The sequence below is a fragment of the Podarcis vaucheri genome (assembly GCF_965113315.1).
Source record: "Podarcis vaucheri genome assembly, chromosome: 1".
In the NCBI taxonomy this organism is placed as follows: Eukaryota; Metazoa; Chordata; class Lepidosauria; order Squamata; family Lacertidae; genus Podarcis; species Podarcis vaucheri.
In genome coordinates, this window is record NC_138759.1 from 13,376,218 (window position 1) to 13,399,759 (window position 23,542).

Sequence of the window (23,542 nt, forward strand, 5' to 3'; positions counted from 1 at the left end):
TACAGGACATCTAACGCAGGTCACATCCACATGGTACATTTAAAGGCCTATGGCTTCCCCATAAGAATCCTGGGAACTTTGCTTCCATAAGGGTGCTGGGAATTGTAGATTTGTGAACTACACCTGGTACGCAGGCTAAGACCCTACCTGCCCGTGAACTGTCTCGCCAGAGTGGTGCATGCTCTAGTTATCTCCCACTTGGACTACTGCAACGCACTCTACGTGGGGCTACCTTTGAAGGTGACCCGGAAACTGCAATTAATCCAGAATGCAGCAGCTAGACTGGTGACTGGGAGTGGCCGCTGGGACCACATAACACCGGTTCTGAGAGGTCTGCATTGGCTCCCAGTTCGTTTCCGAGCACAATTCAAAGTGTTGGTGCTGACCTTTAAAGCCCTAAACAGCCTCGGTCCTGAAGGAGCGTCTCCACCCCCATCATTCAGCCCGGACACTGAGATCCAGCGTCGTCGAGGGCCTTCTGGCGGTTCCCTCACTGTGAGAAGTAAGGTTACAGGGAACCAAACAGAGGGCCTTCTCGGTAGTGGCGCCCACCCTGTGGAACACCCTCCCTTCAGATGTGAAGGAAATAAGTAGTTATCCTATCTTTAAAAGACATCTGAAGGCAACCCTGTTCAGGGAGGTTTTTAATATTTAACGCTGTATTGTTTTTAATACTTGATTGGGAGCCGCCCAGAGTGGCTGGGGAAACTCAGCCAGATGGGCGGGGTATAAATAATAAATTATTATAATGTTATTATTACAGTTCCTGAGATTCTTTGGGAGAATCTATGTGTGCTGTAAATGTATGGTGTGGCTGTGATCTTCGAGCCCAACCTTATATACATCTTCTCAGAAATGAGTCCACTTGGGTTCAATGTGGTTTACTTCCTTGTAAGAGGTCTGGATGCAACACCATATGCAACATTGCTTTTCAGATTCAAAAGACAAAGATGGACCATGAGGATTCTTCAACAACAAACAAGATGTTGACCACAGAAGATGGAAATGACAACCCTACTGTAGTTCGGATGTTTTGTTTTGTAAGGCCAGTCCCATGACACACACACATTTTCAATTCTATTCTGGGGACGGACAACAACCACCACCCGCTAATCATGACATGTGAAGAAATTTGGCATGAGGTTTACTTTCACTGAGAAATAACATCTCTCTCTCTTCTTAGTAGAGTTTTGAAAAAGCTGGCTTTATTTAATGCCATACAATGTCCATGATTGTTTGAGCATCAACGTCCTCTCTTCTTGTAAAGATCTTTCATGCTTTTCTTAGAAAATAAAGATCTTCAGTTGGATAATCCAACAACTTTGATGGCATTTCTATCTACTAGTGAAATGACAGGACTATTTCCTACATTTTTGTAGAGTTGGAAGGGATCCTGAGGGTCATCTAGTCCACCCCCCTACAATGCAGGAATCACAGCTAAAGCATCCATGACAGATGGCCATCCAACCTCTGCTTAAAAACCTCCAAGGAAGGGGAGTCTGCCTCCCCCCAAGGGAGACCGTTCCACTGTCGAACAGCTCTTACTGTCAGAAAGTTCTTCCTGATGTTTAGTCAGAATCTCCTTGTAACTTGAACCCATTACCTTGAGTCCTACCCTCAAGAGCAGGAGAAAACAAACTAGCTCCCTCTTCCATGTGACAGCCCTTAGGATAGTTGAAGATGGCTATCCTATTTCCTCCCAGTCTCCTCCTTTCCAGGATAAACATACCTAGATCCTTCAACTGTTCCTCATAAGGCTTGGTTTCCAGACAGTTGATGATCTTGGTTGCCCTCTTCTGCACACATTTCAGTAGAGGGCAATAGCAAGGTCAGGGCAGTGTAGACACACCAGCAGGAACAATGGATGAGCTCTGCCAGTGCATCCCTACAGCCCTGATCCCTGCTGCCACACTGCCTCCCCCCCAATTGCTGCCATTACGGATGGCTGGACTAGCATCCTAAACGGCCTCGGTCCAATACACCTGAACGAGTGTCTCCACCCCCATCGTTCTCTCCGGACACGGAGGTCCAGTGCCAAGTGCCTTCTGGCGGTTCCCTTGCTGCGAGAAGCCAAGTTACAGGGAACCAGGCAGAGGGCCTTCTCGGTAGTGGCACCTGCTCTGTGGAACGCCCTCCCACCAGATGTCAAAGAGAAAAACAACTACCAGACTTTTAGAAGACATCTGAAGGCAGCCCTGTTTAGGGAAGCTTTTAATGTTTAATAAATTATTGTATTTTAATATGCTGTTGAAAGCCACCCAGAGTGGCTGGGGAAACCCAGCCATATGGACAAGGTATGTATGTATGTATGTATGTATGTATGTATGTATGTATAAATAAATAAATAAATAAATAAATATCTAACCTCAGCACCAGAGACAGGACAGCATCCTGACATCTCACTGCTCTAGCTAGTGCCTGCTTGCTACTCACTCAAATACCACTCATGGCATCCCATGAGCATAGTGACACATGTGCATGCTGTAAGCTGAAGTATGTGGCCTGTGTCTTCTGCCTCCCTGTTGACTGATAGATGCCTAGCAGGCAGGTGACGAGGCTAGCCCAGGCCAGCAAAAAGCAAGCATTGCAGACTGGCGGAGAAATTGGCTTGACTTCACCTTTTAACACGAGTCTTCCTCATTTGCAATGACCTAAACACTGTGGGAATTGAATTGCAGAAACCTGCACTTCTCTGAATTTTGCAGTGCCGTTCCCCAACCGAAAGAAAATGTGTTCGGAATGTACCTATTAGGGAGAAAGTGTCCATTAAATGCATATATTAGTGAAAATGACATTGCATATCTTATATCCATTTCGGAGAACTGTGTTTCAATATGTGATATTTGACAGTTTGTTCTCTGCGGCGCTTGACCACAGGCAAAATACGAAATGACATTTAGAGCCGATAGCTGAGATGCAGCCATATTTAATGGACCTGACAATTACCGATGCAACATTTTGAAACGTTCTTAATATTTTGTAGCTGAAATGCTAAGGCATTTTAACAGGATTTGACAACTGACAGCTTATTATATTTCATAGTTGGCACCTGCCAGCATCAAAGCAAGAAATGCCAAAAAGTCTAAAGCACTAACGTTTCCAATTTTCAGGTAGAATTTTACCCCCAATTCAAATTTGAAATACTGCATGCAAACTCTTCAAAGTAAAATTTGAAATGTGTTCATTTCAACTCGCTGTTTGGGTCATAACACACACACACACACACACACACACGGGGGGGGGGGAGAGAAGATCTGGATCAGCCTCGTTGTTAATATCGTTATTTTATTATTTATACCCTGCCCATCTTAATGTGAACCAAAGTCATTTGCACTTCTGGAAAATGAAACACAGCTACCCTTCAAATTTTTCACTTCTCCAAAGTTTGTGAGGCTCTTCTCCAGCCATATGTATATTAGGGGACACAGTGTGTGTGCAAAATGCACATATTTGTGAAAATAACCACATAGAAGTTATATGTTAGATTAGTGAAAAATCTAAAAATTTTGCAAGAACTTCTAGGTTTTTTTAAAAAAAAGGAAATTGGAACATGGCTTTGCTCCTCTCTCCCGTGAACTCTTCACTGGTCACTTAAGTAGGAAGCTGCTAATGCACAAACCTCACACAGAGAGAGGAAAAATGGTGACATCGTCTTGCAAAGGGTGAGCATTAGGCCAAAATTTCATTTCAGCCAGTGCGGTGTTGAGATGCAGCATGGAGCAGTTTAACTAAGACTGGGGGATTTATTTTTTTAAAAAAAGGTAAAGGGACCCCTGACCGTTACGTCCAGTCGCAAACGACTCTGGGGTTGAGGCGCTCATCTCGCTTTATTGGCCAAGGGAGCTGGCGTACAGCTTCCAGGTCATGAGGCCAGCATGACTAAGCCACTTCTGGCGAACCAGAGCAGTGCACAGAAACGCCGTTTACCTTCCCGCTGGAGCGGTACCTATTTATCTACTTGCACTTTGACGTGCTTTCAAACTGCTAGGTTGGCAGGAGCAGGGACCGAACAACGGGAGCTCACCCTGTCGCGGGGATTCGAACCACCGACCTTCTGATCGGCAAGTCCTAGGCTCTGTGGTTTAACCCACAGCACCTTAAATCTGTGGGGATGATTAGGGAGGCAGGAGAGGATATATTATGCAATTATATCCTTCCTAACTTGCGCTAGCAAGTTCCATATTCTGGCAGAGTCCCCTTTTTTAAATTACGCAGTGATCAGCTTGTTGCTGACTCATCTGAGTCTTACTATTAAAGATTCCTTCCTGGTAAAATCCCTTCTGATCCCTCTTAAAAAGGAATAAACACAAGAATCTGATTAAACATTAATATAAAAGTAGTTTACTTACAGATTCATTCAGGTTCACAAACATATCCCTGAAGGCAGGCTTAGGTTGCATAACTACTATAACTATTCCTTAAAGGTCCTTATAGTTAAAGTTATGGTTTTCCCAGTAGTGATGTATGGAAGTGAGAGCTGGACCATAAAGAAGGCTGATCGCCGAAGAATTGATGCTTTTGAATTATGGTGCTGGAGGAGACTCTTGAGAGTCCCATGGACTGCAAGAAGATCAAACCTCTCCATTCTGAAGGAAATCAGCCCTGAGTGCTCACTGGAAGGACAGATCCTGAAGCTGAGGCTCCAATACTTTGGCCACCTCATGAGAAGAGAAGACTCCCTGGAAAAGACCCTGATGTTGGGAAAGATGGAGGGCACAAGGAGAAGGGGACGACAGAGGACGAGATGGTTGGACAGTGTTCTCGAAGCTACCAGCATGAGTTTGACCAAACTGCGGGAGGCAGTGGAAGACAGGAGTGCCTGGCGTGCTCTGGTCCATGGGATCACGGAGAGTCGGACACGACTAAATGACTAAACGACAACATTCCTTAAAGAAGTTAATCCCAAGTGACTGTGACTAAACAGTCACTTCTCCAAACACACAGCAACATACAAAATGGAGAACACACACTGGTCAGAACATGGAGGTCGTGTTCTCCTCCATGCTGGTACAACAGACCACACCCTCTTGCAAGTCTGTCCCAGCTCAGGAGGAAACAGGAATTCTTCTCCTGAGTGGTACAAAACATCCCCTAACATGTCCACTGTAGGAATGCTGTACTTGACTGCAGTTTTACATCCCGCAAAATCCCCACTTGGCCATGATGCTTCTCTGGTGTGACCTTGGGGCTAGTCACTGTCTCTCAGCATGACCCACCTCAAAGGGTTGTTGTGAAGATAAAATGGCCGGAGGGGGAAGAACCACATATGCTGTCTTGAAGGCGAGCTATAAATACAGTAAATACATTAATTGATCCATACATAAGTAAACTCCATTTATATTGACTTGCAGCATGGGACAAAAAAACCAAAAACGTCAGCTGCTCACTCGAGGGAAGATGGAGCCACCTGCTGGGCAAATTGTATTATCTGTATAACATACTTCATATATAATATGCCTGTTTTTCTTTCAGACGTTTGTTCTCCTGTTGGTTAACTGTGGCAGCGGTGGCGGCGGGGGGGGAGGGGGGGAGGAAAGCTGAACTAAACTAAACACCTAGATCTCCAAAAGTTGCATAATCTTGATTAAGAGCTTTATAAATGAAGCTACGTTATGGATACAAGGGAGGTGATAGTCGGAGGAGAGCTGAATCGAAAAGCTTACCCAAAAAAATGTAGTGTGATAAAGCAGGACTGCCATGGATTTTGTTACTAAAATGAGCACATCTCTCGAAAGGTTGCAGACTTTGGCTCGGTAGAGGAACATTCACCCAGAATTTGTGAATTTTGCGCTAGGAGAATGGATGCAACGTTGAAAGCTCTAGAACCTAAGATGCCTCAAGCTTGCCCCCTGTTCAGATCACTTTCCTGCTCTCCAGGGCCTAAGTGTTGGACCTGTATATACAGCCCAGGGAATCCCCTTGACTCCACTGCCCATGAGCTAGGAGTGGGCTGACCTTTCTTGAAGACAGGGGCTGAGTCTTACCTGAAATTTATGAGATGGCTGAGGGTTTGTTTGTTTTTGCTCTGCTTTTTAACATCTCTGACACCCTCCCAGGAGTGATGTGATATCATATTGCATGATGCCGCTCTGAAGACCTTCTGAGATGTGTGTTTCTGTGTGTATAGAATTTGCTTTCTGACTTCTAGCAGTGATGTATCTACAGTTTCACTTGCAAACTGCTTAGTGTGTGGTTTGACTCAGCAGCATGGAAACATTCTGTCTAAAAAACAAACCAGTGTGTTGTGGTGGCCAGAGCGCTGTTCTATGATGTGGGAGACCTGGGTTCAAATTTTCACTCGGTCGTGAAGCTCACCTTGGGACAGTCACTGCTTCTCCACCTAACCTACCTCAAAGGGGTGTTGTGAGGCTAATATGGTGTGGGGGAAGAATCCTTATCATGCCACCTTATCATAGAATTGTAGAGTTGGAAGGGATCCCTAGGGGTCATCTAGCCCAACCCCCTGCAATGCAGGAATCTCAACTAACGCATCCATGACAGATGGCCACCCAACCTCTGCTCATTGGAGGAAAAGGTCAGATATAATCACAAAAATAAATAAAATAACATTGAGTCACTGGCCTAGAGGGTGGGTTAGGCACTTTATTGTACGTCTCTTCTAATGTAAAGGTAAAGGGACCCCTGACCATTAGGTCCAGTCGTGGACGACTCTGGGGTTGTGGCGCTCATCTCGCTTTATTGGCCGAGGGAGCCGGCGTACAGCTTCCGGGTCATGTGGCCAGCATGACTAAGCCGCTTCTGGTGAACGAGAGCAGCGCACGGAATCACCGTTTCCTTTCCCGCTGGAGCGGTACCTATTTATCTACTTGCACTTTCGTGCTTTCAAACTGCTAGGTTGGCAGGAGCAGGGACCAAGCAACGGGAGCTCACACCGTCATGGGGATTCAAACCGCCGGTCTTCTGATCAGCAAGTCCTAGGCTCTGTGGTTTAAACCCACAGCGCCACCTGCGTCCCTCTCCTAATGTACACATTTTAAATTTAATATTTCTGCAAATGCCACATGGGTTTTGCCACACTTGGGAGCAAAAATCTCAATCTCACGGATTCGGAAGCAAGTCGCTCTGAATGCAAATGGGTCTTACTCCCAAGTTGCAGGACTTCAACCGTGAAGAGAAGAAGCCACGTTGTGAGTGGTGTTTGATGGACTTGGAGGGGTTGGCAGGAGATCGCAATTCTGCACATTCTAGCACTTTTCATATTTTCATTTTTGTGTGTGCCGCTTTGGGTTCCGTTTTGGGGGACCCTAAAATATAATAAACCATAATTCTCATGCAATTTTTTTTCAATTAAAAAAAGAGGCACACTTAAGAGGAGTATATTTAATACAAGCCAGTTTATTGCACTCAGGAAGTAGGCATATACACAGAGTTGGAGCAGTTACGTTGTGAAATCATCATTAGTCCTTCCAGAGCTGGACAAAGCTGCCCTCTTCCTTAAAAACCAAGGCTTTCTACCAAAGTCCCACTGAATTCCTGCTTCTTCCATCTTGGGTTGGTGGAGGGACAGTAACATTGTACGAACCAGACCATTCATCCATCTAGCTCAGTATTGTCTTCTCTGACAGTGGCTTTTCTGGGGTCTCTGGCAGGTGATACCCTCAACTCTACTTGGAGACGCTGGGAACGAACCTAGAAACCTCTGCATGCCAAACAGATGGTCTACCACTGAGCATCGGTCTTCCCTCAATCCAGCCCCATAGCCCCCTATTGTCTATGCATTTGTTTGGTCCATGAGTTTGGTCTGGTGCTCTGTTGTTTGCCTGCAAAGTGTCCCTTTCTGCTCACTATGCCTTGCAGAGATCAAGCCCTGACCTACTTCTGGGGGTTTTGCCTAGCTGTTCCAAGGCTAGGTCAGGGCTAGATAACAGGACTTTGCAAACAAAACCTTCTCCAAATATGACATGCATAACCAGTTTTAAGGTGCCCTAAGTATTCTCGTGATCTTTTCGACAAAACGAAATCCTGTGGTCACCAAAAAATGAAACGGCCAGAACTGGCTGCCCGCCGAGTCAGTGTTAGGCAAAATAAGCCACCATACGACACCCATCTCAGTTCAGCAGAGCGTCTAGCCTCTTGTAAGTCATTAACAAGAATTTGTGCAATTAATATTGTTACTAAGCTCAGCATATAAAATCATTTCCATACTTTCAACGTGATATTTCAATGTCACCTGGGTAAAATATACAGAAGGGGGCAGCTATGTACATATCCAACAGAAATAAACAATGACGTAAATCACTTCTTAGGATAGATTATGTAAGGTTCCAATTAGTGAACACCAAAAGGTTTTAAGTTCATTAAAGCCACATAGCCTGTACAGAATCCCTCGAGTTCAGGCAGTGAAAAACAACAACAACCCCAAACAAAGCAGGTTTCGAAATCCAGAGGTTTCTCGTGGAAAGGTTTTGAGGGAAAAGCTTTTAGGGAGTTAAGGATGTTAATACTTTGGCAAGTGTTTTTTCTGGCAAAGACACACAGAATTGTGGGGCGCAGGGTTCGTGTGTTGCTGAGCTGAAGGCAGGAAAAGAGTTAGGACACCCTCCCAGTCAAGAGTTCAGCTGATTCAGGCTGGATCTACACTGACCTGTTCAATGTTATTAGAACGATATATCATTCCAAAACATCACAGGGGATTCTGGCAATTTTAAAGCATTTCCACACCTTGTTTTTTTTCGTAAAAATGCTGTTTCCCTACTGCCAGTTCTTGGTTACTCTGCAGCGCCCTCTTGTGCCACATTTTAATAATGCATTATGAACGTTAAAAGTAGGATGCAATGTGTCCATCTGTGTTATGAAAACCCTTCCTTAACTTTATAAACCATGAGTTTAGATCTATCGTGTGTGAGGCAGAAGTGACTATTACCACTTCAGGCTGCAGGAAGGGGGTGGCCGTAGCTTTTGAACGGACTTCAGTTTATAGCAACTAGCTTATCTAGAGAAAAGGGCTTTAGCCGGGTCTGTTGTGTTAGCTTCCAACTTTCACGAATTTCTCTCTTTTTTAAAAAAAATTAATAATAATCCAAGCCTGCATTCAAAACTGCCACTCCCCAGGGGGAAGGAGATTTAGCTCAGCCAGCTGTGCTAGTTTTCTACTTCCAGGGATTTAAAAAATAATATATATATATATATATGGCAGCATCCAAAAACATCACCTCGTTCTGAAGTCATGCAGCCCCATTTTATCTCTTTAGGACCTGACCACTTCATTCAGAGGCCTGCGTAGACTGGGCTTTTTGTCTGAAGTAACTGGAACACAGGAACATAAGAAGGTCCTTGCGTGATCAGGCTAAGCCCAGGACCCTGTTCTCACAGCGGCCAACATGACGCTGATGGGAAACCCGCAAGAAGGCCTTGAGAACAGCACTCTCCCTGCTTGTGATTCCCAGCAACAGTGGAGGCAGAAGATAGCCATTGTGCCTAGTAGCCATTGATGGACTTATTGTCCATGGAGATGGAACACTATGTCAGGATTTGCTGGAGCTAGTATGTCTGTTGGAAGCAGGCTATCCAAGCCACATACTGGAATATATTCCTGGCAGTAAAGTATTCTTAAGACTCTGGACTGGTCCTGTCCATCCAGGCTGTGCACAGAGGGGCTATAAATGGTTTCCTGTTTGAGCTGGGACCTTGACTGAACCACAAGGTCTTCCTGGCTCTAAAGTGTTTCTGTGCATTCCTGGGCTTCAACTCCCTGCTGACCTGTGGCAGCTGCCCATGGCTAGTCATTGACACAGCAGATGATGTGCTTGATGCATAAATGCTGGGAGTTTATGCAGAATAGGTCTGCATGGATAGTGTCATTCTAAAGTTTAGTCACTAGGTGGCACTAGATCTAGTTGTATCTGAGTGGAGTCAGGCACTTCCCTTTGCTGTTCTGTTCTTGCTTAAAAATCAATGAAGTTCTTGTTTAGCTTCCTGACTGTTGGGTTCTCATATATCAGTGCTATTACCTAAAATGGGAACTGTGTATTATTTGGTACGTTTACAAGTTTGAAAGAGTAAGCTTTGGTAAAAAGATCTTGGGATTTCCTGTTCGCCCTCCTGCACAACTTGCTTGCTTGAGTCTGGTGAGGCCTTATAGCATTGCCAAATTTGTTATTTCAGTTGGAACAGGAGCGTGGGTCTTTGTAGGAACAGACGCAGCAGAGCATTTGCATTTCATGTAACAACAGTAACAAACAACAAGCAACACAACCTTGGTCCCGCATATCTTTCAATGGCCAGCGCCCATTTGTACAGTCATTTAATGGAAGCCCTTCCAATAGGAAGTTGACAGTGTTGGCTTGAATTATCCCTGCCATTGGGTCCTAGAGGCACCATTTAGGCCACATCTCCCTCGGCTTCTGCAGGCATTCGATCTGTGAGTTACCCAGAGTGGTTCATCCAGTGTGACACTGACCAGAGGCCTGTCGCAACAGCATGAAACCGGGAGGGAGTTTGTATAGAATTAGAACTTCACATAAGGCACATATGTTTGGAAATCTCTTGCATCTGGGTGCTACCTATTAAATACCCACCGTCACCCTAGGAGAAAAAAAACAACCCCACCTCTACCCCCGTTACCATGGCTACCTTCCATAGCATATGTTACTGAAGAATGTGCTTCTTTTTATTTTTTCTGTCTCGCTGCGCCACCTGTAAAGGAAAGGACACATCAATTTCCTTAGTGCCATTTTGAAGCAAAGGCGTTGCTTAATTTGGAGCATCATGTACGATCTCTGTCCGCACTGCAATCTGTTTAGCTCTAACACTGCTGCAGCTTCATGTGCCATTTTTTTCCTGGGGAGATGACTGAGAGTTTTAGCAGTCTACAAACCTCCCAAGCTGAAAGGGATACTGAAATTTGAGAGTTCCACTTTGGTTCTATGGTGGGGGAGAGGGAGCAGTTGATAAATATTGCGGATAAATGATTTTTTGCCTTGACTTGTGTTTTCAAGTGAATGCATTACTGGGAGGTGTGGAATGAAAATGTCTCTACAACAGCCTCCAACAGAAACAGCTTGCATGTTCGCCAAAGTCACTATGCGTATAAAGGCTATATTGACAGCATAGCTATTAAGATGAACATTTTATAACTTCTTTTAAAAACTGTACTTGAGCTTCTTGATTTTTGTTCATCTTCATGCACTGATTGGAAGATTTTCCTTTTTTGTGGGCTGTGTGATTGAGAATAGGGAACTCTGAATAGGATATTTACTGAACAAAGTGCTCTTATGGAGAAAGACTGGCCATTTGTGGACAATTATTGGGATCTCTTGGGAGAGATCTTCCATATCGTTTCCAGTACGGGTATTTACAGAGTTAGCTGGGTAAGGGTGTGGGAATGGAAGGCCTGGTAAAACAAACACACTGGTCATATAACAAGGTGTTTAGAGATCACATGTCATTGATTCATTGGGTTATGTTATGGTGGCTTGCAATCAGAAGGCAAAAGAGGAGTAACTATGCAATTTCAGGATATTCTTCTTCTTGTTTCTTGACACTTTGTCCTCCCCAAACACCCTCCATGCATCTTGGACTACAACATCCATTGTGCCTGACAACGGACCATGCTTGCTGGGAGTGATGGGACTTGGAGTGCGGCAACATCTAAAAGGCCACAGATGGGGGGGGGGAATGCCTGATTTACACCACCGAAGGCAAAATCTGAGTGGAGTCTCAGTGAGCAATGGAAGAACTGAAGAGTCCTTTGGATATCCAACAGCAGCGCAAACCCACCATCAGATTATCAGGACTTTGATCCATATTTATGTCACAGCTCCAGTGAACAGAGGAGTCTTTGGTGGTGGTGGGTTGGTGACTCACAGATACGCCCAGTGCTTTTTTTCTGGGGGCGATGCAGGGGTACGCATACCCCTAAACATCTTGTGAATCTTTGTACTTTTGTCCATTTATCCTTGGTTTCCAAACGGCCTAGTTCTCAAACGTTTTGGCTCCCGAACGCCGCAAACCCGGAAGTGACTGTTCCGGTTTGCAAACTATTTTTGGAAGCCGAACGTCCGATGGGGCTTCCGCAGCGTCCGATTGGTTACAGGAGCTTCCTGCAGCCAATCAGAAGCCGTGCTTTAGTTTTCGAACGTTTTGAAAATTGAACGGACTTCTGGAACGGATTCCATTCAACTTCCAAGGTACATCTGTACTGTATTTATTTCCCCCGATTTGAACTATAAAATGATGATCTTCTTGAGTCAAAATGAGAGTACCACTAAACATATTTTTTTAGAAAAAAAGCACTGGATACACCTGTCTGTGCACTGTGACCCTGCTGTCTGGAATAGGGTGGCCATGTGTCCTATTTCACAGAGGAAAGTCCTCTATTTTAAAGACCCGTTTAAATGCAACCCTAAGAAGGCAGAGCAGGTGGGCCATGAAGTTGCTCCTCAAAAACACCTTGTAAACCTGTGGGTAAGGACTGTCTTGTTTTGATTCAACCATACATCTAATATTGTACTTAATGTAGATATACTATTGTGTTTTATGTGTTCTGTTTTCTTCCTACCTTCTCTACTGGCTATTGACCAATGTGCACTTTGAATTAGGAATCTTTAGTTTGAGATTGGTCCAAGTTAAGGGGTTGTGGTAAGGACTGCAAACATGAGAAGTGGTTTCAACCTGCCAAAGCATTGTGCAAACAATAAGAGTTATATTATTAAAGGTGAAGGACCCCTGGATGGTTAAGTCCAGTCAAAAGTGACTATGGGGTTGTGGCGCTCATCTCGCTTTTAGGCTGAGGGAGCCGGCATTTTTCCACAGGCAGCTTTCTGGGTCATGTGGCCAGCAGGAACCAGAGCACATGGAAACGCCGTTCACCTTCCCGCCGGAGCAGTACCTATTTATCTACTTGCACTGGTGTGCTTTTGAACTGCTAGGTTGGCAGGAACTGGGACAGAGCAACGAGAGCTCACTCCGTCGCAGGGATTCGAACCGCCAACCTTCGGATCGGCAAGTCCAAGAGGCTCAGTGGTTGAGACCCGTGTACCTATATTACTAGAGTTATATTACTAGAGTGTTTCAACAATGGAGTGGGCCCAGTGCACAGAACGGTTTGGGCTGAAATCTTCACTCAAAGCTCTATTTTGCCATGAAGTTCAATGGATGGCTGTGGGAAAGCCTCAGTTGCATTCTACTGTTGCAAAGAAGGAGAACAGAACTGAAATTGCATTTTTACAGGATTTTAAGGTACGGAAAACAGAAATCAAGACGAAAAGGACACCCGTAATCCCCACACGCCTGACAACATTAAACGATTCAACAGGAGACGTAAATTTTCCTGTGAGGAAACGATGATTGGCTTGACACAAAAAAAAGGTAAGACCTTGGACCCAATCCTGAGCAACTAGGAGTCTTGCTAGTGACTCCAGTAGCTACAGAGATTGGACCTGGATGGCAAAATTACACACACGAAAAGAATATAGCGCATATAATTAGCCATTACAGAGGCAGAAGCACAGCTTTACGTGGCAATGATCATTAGGCATGGGAAGTCCCAAACGCGACGGTTAGTTCACACAGAGAAGCTGCCCCCGGTGGTTTACATACCTCACTGCAACTCACAACCTCTTTTTGCTTTATTATCTCCAGTATCAACCATCGCTTTTAAATCAGTGTCAACCACTGCTTTCAAATAAAAGAGAGACGCTGAATGTAGCCAGGTGATTAGCAATACCAAAACTGTTAACAACATGGCCATTCGGGCCAAAGGTCAGTGGGATGTCACAAAGAAGTCGCTTGATTAAAGACGTCTAAGCCGGTTAACCTCGGGAGCTTTAGTTGATCAGTCATAATTAATGAACTGATGACGCTTGCATACAAGTTAAGCAAGAGCTCTGAAGCAGAAAGGCAGACATCCATCTTTTTTATTTTTTTTTGTAGGATGGATGTATGCATTTGCAAGGAATGAAAATGCAGAGGTCCAGCTGTATGGCATCATAATTATTCTCTTGGAGGTTCAATAACTATTGTCAATGCCTACCAGCCACAATAGTTATGATCTACATCTATTGGCAGAAGCAGAATGACACTGAGTATGAGTTGCTGGGAATCACAACCGAGGAGAGTACTGTTGCACTGTTTGTGGGCTTCCCATGGGCATCTAATTGGTAGATTAGATGAGGGGGAGGGAAGAAATAATCTAATTTAGGTATACAGTGGTACCCTGGTACTCAAACGGCTTGGCTCTAGAACAAATCAGCTCCTAAACGCTGCAAAGCTGGAAGTGAGTGTTCCGGTTTGTGAACGTTTTTTCGGAAGCCAAATGTTTGACGCGGCTTCCGATTGAGTGCAGGAAGCTCCTGCAGCCAATCGGAAGCCGCGTCTTGGTTTTTGAACTGTTTTGGGAGTCAAATGGAATCCCGGAACGGATTAAGTTCGAGAACCGAGGTACCACTGTAAATAAGCTCAGCTTCCTGTCCATTATATAAAAGTATACCTCCAATAACACTTAGCCAACAATTTTCAGATACTCTGTTTCGAAACGGGATTTGGTGGAGAGGGGAAGACGTTCTCCCAGCCACTCAGATTTCTCACCACTTATTTACTGGACCAGTGTGCGCCTTTTTTTCTTTTTTACCCTCAAGATGCCAGAGGGAGGGCAGGCAGAACCCTCGGAGCTGGCTACAAACATCGCAGGGTGGCCACATCTCATTGGCTGTGTCACAAAGTCAAATCAGAGTAAGGGAACGGAAGCTCTGGAGACCCAGCTGGCGGAACTCCCTTGGTCGGAGTTGACTTCGCAAGGAAGTTGCGTAGCCAATCGGATTTGGCTATGCGATGGCGACATCTGAAGCTACCTCAGGCTAATGCCTGTCGTTGCTGCCCATGGTTTCTTATCTTGCAGTTGCGAACTGCCCTGAGATCTATGGATAACGGGCGGCACAAAAACGTAATAAATAAATAAATAAATAAATAAATGTGCCAGGCAGAAGTCGGGAGTGTGGCTGCCATTCCCAAAGGGGGTGAACGCTTTGCCCTTTTTCCCCATCCCTGAAAATCTCCAAAAGAGAGAGGGCAGGTCTGCCTGAATGAGGCCCGTGAGCGAGCTAGCTAAGTTCGGCTCAGTCTTGACCTCCAGCAATTACAATTCAAAAAGGGCTTACTTGAGTTGCTCTTGCTGTGCCTTTTCTTCTTCTTTCGCTTTGAGGAGCCCCTTTGGCCCTCCTTGTCGGCAAGGGCTTGCTCCGGAGGGACCGCCGCGGAGCACGAAGAATCTGTCACCGGCTCCTCCGAGAAGGACTTCTCCTGAGAGATGTCCACCACCAGAGAGTCTATAGAAGGTTCTTTGTTTTCCTTGATCGCTTCTTTCGGCGCCTCCGGGGTTAGTAGCTCTGTGGTATGTCCAGGATCTTCCTCCTTTCTGCCGCTTTTCCTGACAGCGCCGCTCACCTGGTCATTTGGATTTAAGCCGTTCTGCGAACAAACCAGTTCTGTTCCGCCAGCTGGGTCTCCAGAGCTTAATGAAATAGTTTCGCTTCCAAGGCCTGAGGTGCTGCTTCCAAACTCGATGAAGGAGGTCGACTGGGACAACACCAAGTCATTGAAGTCCACGTTGTCCTGGGCGCTACAAGGGACGGCCCCCTCTTGCATGCTTGTGCTGTTTCCTGATTTTCCACCTCCCTCCAGTGGAAACGAATTCAAGGAATTCGTCTCAGTACCAGGCCGGGTTGGAGAACATCTCCCACTCCCCACTCCGGGAACGGGCTTGTCAGAAGCCACGGGGTCAGCGACAGCCTCCTGCGTCTTAACTGGGGTTACGACATCCGAAGCTGTTTTTTCAACTGGATTCTGGAGCTTAGTTTGCGCAACCACATCCTTTTCCCCTTCATCCTTCGCTGGGTCTTTGGCAGGCTGGACACTTTGGCCTGAAAAAATTGACAAAATACACAAGGATCAGATCCATCTCTGGGTTGTTGTTTTTTTGTGAATGAGAAAGAAACACACTGTCGGACAAACATTGAGGCTGCTCCTGAGTTTCCCTAGTGCCAGCCCCCACCAAGACTTTCTGGTTTCTCCACCTCTCTTTCTTAAAGGTAAAGGGACCCCTGACCATTAGGTCCAGTCATGACCGACTCTGGGGTTGCGGTACTCATCTCGCTTTATTGGCCGAGGGAGCCGGTGTACAGCTTCCGGGTCATGTGGCCAGCATGACTAAGCCGCTTCTGGCGAACCAGAGCAGCGCACGGAAGCACCGTTTTCCTTCCCGCCAGAGCGGTACCTATTTATCTACTTGCACTTTGATGTGCTTTCGAACTGCTAGGTTGGCAGGAGCAGGGACTGAGCAACGGGAGCTCACCCCATCGCGGGGATTCAAACCGCCGACCTTCTGATCGGCAAGTCCTAGGCTCTGTGGTTTAACCCACAGCGCCACCCGCGTCCCTTACCGCTCTTTCTTAGTAATGCGAGTTTCCCTGCCCTTCCTTTATTCTACTGCCTGCCATTGGGGGAGATGGGAAATGTGATGTGATGCCACATGCTGAGTAACTGTTGATCTGGCAGTGTTGTGCAGTGGCTAGAGCAGGCATAGGCAAACGTGGCCCCCCCAGATGTTTTGGGACTACAACTCCCATCATCCTTGGCTAACAGGACCAGTGGTCAGGGATGATGGGAGTTGTAGTCCCGAAACATCTGGAGGGCCGAGTTTGCCTATGCCTGGGCTAGAGCATCAGCCTTGGAACTGGGCAGGGGTGCCTGCCTGAATAAAATATTGGGTGGGGGCAGGTAAGCACCATGCTGCATAACTGATCACATGATGCGGTACGCACACACCATTTGAATGGCAAAGCCCATCAATTTTTGGGGGGCCCAGCCCCCTCAAATATTTTATTGATTCCTATGGACCTGGGAGAAGAGGGTTCAGAACCCCACTCAGCCATGAAACTCACTGGGTGACCTTGAGCTGGTTACTGCCTTGCCACCTATCCTACCTCACAAGGTTGTTGTCAGCATTAAATGAGGAGGGAGAGAACAGCACACACCACCTTTAGCTCCTTGGAGAAGACGGTGGGATTTAAATTGAATGTCCTTGGGTTGCTGCTTTCTAGCTCAGCCTCCTATTTGCCCTAACGTCTAGTCCCAGCCTCCGAAATGGTAAATTCCAGATTCCGCCACACGGGGGCTCAGTCAGATGAAATGCTACTCACACAAAGCAGCATTGCACAGATGTTCTGGGTATCAGTTGCTGGGACCTGTTGTGTTCAGGTCCTACTTGTAGGCCTCCCATTGGAATCAGGTCCCGTAGGCCACTTTGAGAACAGAATGCCTGTCTAGGTGGACCTTTGCCACCTAAGCAAGCAGGAAATCTTATTTTCTTAAAATCCCCACCCCCTGTCGCCACCAAAAAGAGCAATTGTTTATGGGACAAGGCTGCCCATAAAATTAAAAAACCCATTTTCATTGCAGTGATGGGTGGATTTTTGCGACTGCAAGTTGTTTAAATCTGTTTTAATGTTGTATTTGATCTTGCCCTGGGATATCAGGGTAAAGGGTGGGGAATAACATGTTAGTTTTCACAGCAGCAGCAGCAGCAGCAGCAGCAGAAACAGCAACTGCCACTACAGTCGTACCTTGGAAGTCAAACAAAATCTGTTCTGGAAGTCCGTTCGACTTCCAAAACGTTCGCAAAATGGCGGCTTCCAATTGGCTGCAGGAAGCTTCTGCAGCCAATTGGAAGCCGCGGAAGCCCCGTTGGACATTTGGCTTTCAAAAATAGTTCGCAAACCGGAACAGTCACTTCCGGTTTTGCAGCGTTCAGGAGCCAACACGTCCAAGAACTAGGCAGTTCAAAAACCAAGATACGACTATTACTACGACTTTTAGATTTGCTGTTCTTACCATTTTCTTTCCCTTTCTGCGGTTGACTGGGTGATGTTTTCGCGGGCGTGTCTGTATCGGCTTTGTTCCTGGCCGTTTTCCGCAGCTGGAACCCCTTCCTGATGTCAGCCAGCAAAGCATCGATAACACACACTTCATCTTGCTTCACAGCTCCTTTCTTAACTGCAAGTGGAAATGGAGGAGAGGGTTAGCTGGACGATCAGTGTGACGAGCTGCTGACATGCTGGGGCTTCTGAATTTCAAAAGAAGGTACTTATATTTAAGCTCCCACGAGATGTAGTGATGGCTGCCATCCTGGATGGCTTTAAGAAAGGATTAGACAAAACCGCAGAGGATAACGCTGTTAATAGTTGTCGCCCAAAACATCTGGAGAGCATCAAGTTGGTGGAAGAAGAATACAGTGGCACCTCGGTTCTTGAACATAATCCATTTCGGAAGACCATTTGAGTTCTGAAGCGTTCGAAAACTGAGGCGCAAAGGGCTGCCTGCAAATTCAGTTGAGAAAATTGAAAAACATGCAGCGGAAGCCATTCGATTTCCAAGGCACGTTTGAAAACAGAAGCATTTACTTTGGGGTTTTCGGCGTTCAGGTTCTGAAATGTTCGTCAACGGAGACGTTTGAGAACCGAGGTACCACTGTAGTTTAATTGAAACTTTTTACTTAATTTCCTTCCATGCAGTGTGCTGCCTACTGGCAGCCCTACACCATTATTCTTTCCCTAGCAGCTTGGCTATATGATCCCAAAATCCATCATATTGGTGATCCTGAGAGGCAGAACGAGGAAAAGCCGTTAACATCTATTTCGCTTGTACTCCAGGTCTCCTGTAAAAATACAATGTCATAATCTCGGATGAATTTAACAAAGGACGGGTCAGCTCCCTTTTTAGGCCAGCCTGCAATATTCCATGTTAGAAAGCTAAAGGTGGCTTTGGCTTTGCTGGAGTCTAATCTTTGTCAATTATCTTCCGAAAAACTTTTGGAGTTTGCCATTTTTTGTGGCAACTGAATCCATCATACTGTGTTGCACTAGAAGCAGTGGTTCTCAAAGGGTGTGGTGGGAAGCTTCAAAGAAACATTTTAATATTTTAGTGTAATACAGTATAGCATACTATCACCATTAATTATTTTTTTTGCAGAATATGGTTGGGTATCTTTTTAAAGCATAGATACCACCTTGCCAACAAAGGTCCGTATATAGTTAAAGCTATGGTTTTTCCAGTAATGATGTATGGAAGTGAGAGCTGGACCATAAAGAAGGCTGATCGCCGAAGAATGGATGCTTTTGAATTATGGTGCTGGAGGAGACTCTTGAGAGTCCCATGGACTGCAAGAAGATTAAACCTCTCCATTCTGAAGGAAATCAGCCCTGAGTGCTCACTGGAAGGACAGATCCTGAAGCTGAGGCTCCAATACTTTGGCCACTTCATGAGAAGAGAAGACTCCCTGGAAAAGACCCTGATGTTGGGAAAGATGGAGGGCACAAGGAGAAGGGGACGACAGGGGCCGAGATGGTTGGACAGTGTTCTCGAAGCTACCAGCATGAGTTTGACCAAACTGCGGGAGGCAGTGGAAGAAAGGAGTGCCTGGCGTGCTCTGGTCCATGGGGTCACGAAGAGTCAGACGCAACTAAATGACTAAACAACAACCACAACATAATCCTCTGCCTGCTTCCACAATCTTTTCAAAACGAGAGCACTGCTAGGAGTTGTTTCTCTTTGTTTTCCAATGCATTTGTTATCAATAATAAAAATAATGAGTGTGGCACAAGCAAATTTTAATTCTGAAAGTGTGGCCCAAAGAAGAAAAAAAAAGTCTGAGAAACCACTGCACTAGTGAGTACTGGAACAGACTTTCATGATCCATGTTTGTAAAAATCACCTGGGAAGGCAGCAAGGCACTGAGCAGAACTTCCATGACCAAGAGCACTCTTGCTCAAACACCTACTGCATTACGTCAACAAGCCCATCGAGATACTCACTGATCTTTCCATTTTCTCCTTTCTGCCTCTTCGCCTCTTCTTCCTCCAGCTGCTTCTTCCGTTTCTCGGCTCTTGCTGCTTGCTCCTTTCGGTCCTTGTTCTCCTGTGGGTAGGAGACACTGGCATGTAAAGGGCATATCAAATGTTTGCTTTAGTTTTATTTGCAAATTATTTTTTATTGATTTTCCTTTAAAAAAAACAAAAACAAATTGTCACTAAATTAATACAAATTTAATACAAACTTAAAAACTGACTTCCCACCCCCCAGATGTTTTTTTCTTTTCCCATCCTTCCGTTGCTGCTCCAAATACATTAGCTTTCCTAATTTTCATTTCAATATTCAATTAAATTCAACGTAATTATGTTACAATGCTTCATCTCCTCTCCCTGCACATTGGTTGTACAAGTACTAATTTCTGCAGAGACTTTTATATATTATTATAACAAATCCACAAAATAATCAGGTAGAGTAAATCTCTTTTATCTGTCTATAATAATCATTAACTTTAAATCATTTTCCTCTGATACCACTCGGGTAGAGCTCTGCCTTAGAAAAACAAGCTCTACTTCTTTTTTCTAAAAAAACAAAAACACGAAAACAAAGGTTTGCTTTATTATCAGGCTGCCACAGCAGCTACTAACCACGATTGCTAAATTCTATCTCCACTGCCAGAAGCTTTATCTGATTTTTCCTGCGCTTCCTTTTCTGTACATATTGTAATCCTACACACTAAATGATGCTGCTGATGCTGATGTTGCAGTTCACAAACAGATTCCCCACCTTATCTCCTATTCCTTACAGTATTTAAAGGTAAAGGTAAAGGGACCCCTGACCATTAAGGTCCAGTCGTGACCGACTCTGGGGTTGTGGCGCTCATCTCACTTTATTGGCCAAGGGAGCCGGCTTACAGCTTCCGGGTCATGTGGCCAGCATGACTAAGCTGCTTCTGGCAAAACCAGGGCAGCATACGGAAACACCGTTTACCTTCCCGCCAGAGCAGTACCTATCTATCTACTTGCACTTTTGACGTGCTTTCGAACTGCTAGGTTGGCAGGAGCTGGGACCGAGCAACGGGAGTGCACCCCTTCGCGGGGATTCGAACTGCCAACCTTCTGATTGGCAAGTCCTAGGCTCTGTGGTTTAACCCACAGCGCCCACTATTTCATTCTCAAATTCAAACCTTTAACGCTTTGATGTAGAGATCCCGGAAAGTTTTCATGGTGTTAAACATATCTTCCAAAGACAACTTGTTTGGGTCCTCGCAGAGGTAGTTGGCAAGCTTTACTTTCTTCGTTTCAATGACTTCGAACTCGGCCTCCAACTTCTTGTTAGCGCTGATGCTCTCCTGAAAGACATTGGATTTAGGTCCGAATTAAAAAAACAAACCAACAAACACCTCAGCAGACTGCCCTGGCAAAATGGCGGAGGCCTCTAAGTGCAGTGAGCCTGTCGCACACCAACCTGAATGGCTTTTCCATACTGGGCTCTCACGTCTTCCGTTGATGATGACAATTTCCGTTCAAGATCCTGCAACTTTTTCAGATTGGAACTGGATTCAGAACGTATCACATCAAGGTTGATCCTGAAAAGGAACAGGCCACAAGTTCTGGCGTCTGGATCTGCTAATCCTGGGAAGGAACTGGGAGTTATGTGGGGCTTTTGAGGGATAAAATTCCCATTGGAAGTTTATTTATTGATAGGAGATATTCGCACCCCAAAATCCCAAGGCAAAATATAATGTGTGTGTGTGTGTGTGAGAGAGAGAGAGAGAGAGAGAATAATGTGTGTGTGTGTGAGAGAGAAATATATTGCATCAGTTTGCTATGCAAAAACATAAAACCATACAGTAATTTTATTTAAAAAATTAAAAGCAAAATAATTAAAAATAAAGAAACCCAGCACCAACAAGTTGTACATAAAGGCCCTTGCCTATTTTATATAAAAGCTCTTTCCAGAGATCAAGGTCAGGCAACTGTAGGTCTTGGGCAGAGGATTAAAAACTATGAGGAAGTTCACTACAGTACAGTGGCGTAGCGTGGGTTGTCAGCACCCGGGGCAAGGCAAGTAATTTGCGCCCCCTAACCCATGGATTTGCGCCCCCTAACCCCCAGATGTTGCACCCAGTGCGGCCAGCCCCCCCTGCACCCCCCACGCTACGCCACTGCTACAGTACATTTGGAAACAGGAACAGGGGCCCTCTAGCCAAATCTTGGACTACAGTCTCCATCATCCTTGACAACTGGCTATGCTGTTTGGGACTGACGTGACCTGGCAGTTCAACAACATCTGTAGGGGGTTGCAAGTTCCCCACTCTTGCTCTGAAGTATGACATTCAAAGACCAAAGCCCTGACAGTCTCATTTTTTTATTGGCAACAACTTTACATTTTTTAAAACACACCCGGCCACATGCATGCATGCACACAATGCGTTCCTACCCTGCTGCCTTTGAAACATATTCAATGTCTTTGGGAAGCTGCAGCAAGTCTGTGTGATTTTTTTCTACTTCCTAAGCAAAAAAAGAAAACATTTATTATCATCATCATTTAAATTTGTATATCGCCTTCCATCCACAGATCTCAGGGCGGTTCACACAGCATATATATAAAACACACGAAATATCAGGAAATACCTCCAAAATATGGTGGAGCAGCGTAATGCGAGTCTGGTTTGCTTTAGTTTCTGTTAGTTTGAGCAAAGTGCCAATTTTAAAGCCATCAGCATCTCCCGTGTGACTTCCCTGTGGAAAGAAGAAAAACACACCATAATGGACCCATAAGAAGAGCCTTGCTGGTTCAAGCAAAAGGCCCATCTAGATAAGCATCCTGTTCTCACATTAACCAGCCATTTGATTATGGGATGTTTGCAAGCAGGTTCTGAGTGCAATGGAACTCTTCCCAAAAGAGATTGCTAGCAACTGGCGTTTAGAGAAATGCTGTCTCTGACAGAGTCAGTAGGGATAGATGAATCTGCCCATTTTGGTTTCTGCCAGTTTCTCATTTTTCCAGTCGTCAAGTTCCGTTCACCACATTTCCGCATCAGTTTGAGCATTTTTTCTTACATAAAAAAACTCACGAAAAATTCACCTAAAATACCGTATTGGCCCGAATATATGCCGCACCTGAATATAAGCCGCACCTTTAAAATTGGAGGGGGGGAGGAAAAAAAAGAAAAAAATACCCAAATATAAGCCGCTCCATTCCTTGCTGCTCCTGACTGCATACTGGGGGGGGGGGGGTTAGCTGTGCTGTGTTCTGGCAGCCTTTCCCCTTCCTCGCTCTCTCCCTTCCAGGCCTTGGGCGAGAGGAGGGGGACTACGCATGGGACGGGTGCCACTTTGCCGCACTCCTGGCGCTGTTTGCCCTGCGCTCCTGGCTGCATACCGTAAGGTCGCGAATATAATCCACACTTTAACTTTTCATGGTCAGAATGTGGGGAAAAACTGAGGCTTATATTCAGGCCAATATGGTACATGTGGTTTTTTTTTTGCAAACGATTTCCCCAGATAGAAAGGTTTTTTTATGTTATTATTTTAAATATTATTAATAATGAATTTTTACACACACTTTGCCCTAGGGTGTGCCTTTTCTGTGAACATTACCCAACTGAAGAACTGCATAGCAAAATTCAGAGGAGTGTGAATTTTGAGGGATAACTATGTTTTGGTTTGCAGAAGTACAAACGTATGTAGGGTTGCCTTTAAAACTGAACTGAAAC

General features: G+C 45.2%; 1 protein-coding gene across 4 annotated transcripts in view; it reads right to left on the reverse strand.

Moving 5' to 3' along the window:
• Positions 1–9,029: 9,029 nt before the first annotated feature.
• The window catches only part of INF2 (inverted formin 2), a 68,110-nt gene continuing 53,597 nt past the window's right edge, over positions 9,030–23,542 (reverse strand). Inside the window, exons 15-23 of one of the 4 annotated variants that reach the window (XM_082216656.1) lie at positions 22,458–22,565; positions 22,264–22,334; positions 21,289–21,409; positions 21,008–21,172; positions 19,828–19,929; positions 17,848–18,013; positions 15,117–15,878; positions 13,561–13,638; positions 9,030–10,656 (exon numbers count right to left, since the gene is read on the reverse strand). In XM_082216656.1, coding sequence (XP_082072782.1) covers positions 13,562–13,638; positions 15,117–15,878; positions 17,848–18,013; positions 19,828–19,929; positions 21,008–21,172; positions 21,289–21,409; positions 22,264–22,334; positions 22,458–22,565 — 1,572 coding nt within the window. In that variant the 3' untranslated portion in view covers positions 9,030–10,656; position 13,561. Of the gene's footprint in view, positions 10,657–13,560; positions 13,639–15,116; positions 15,879–17,847; positions 18,014–19,826; positions 19,930–21,007; positions 21,173–21,288; positions 21,410–22,263; positions 22,335–22,457; positions 22,566–23,542 lie in introns of all 4 variants that reach the window. The other 3 variants (XM_082216658.1, XM_082216657.1, XM_082216659.1) reach the window with 3 other exon arrangements.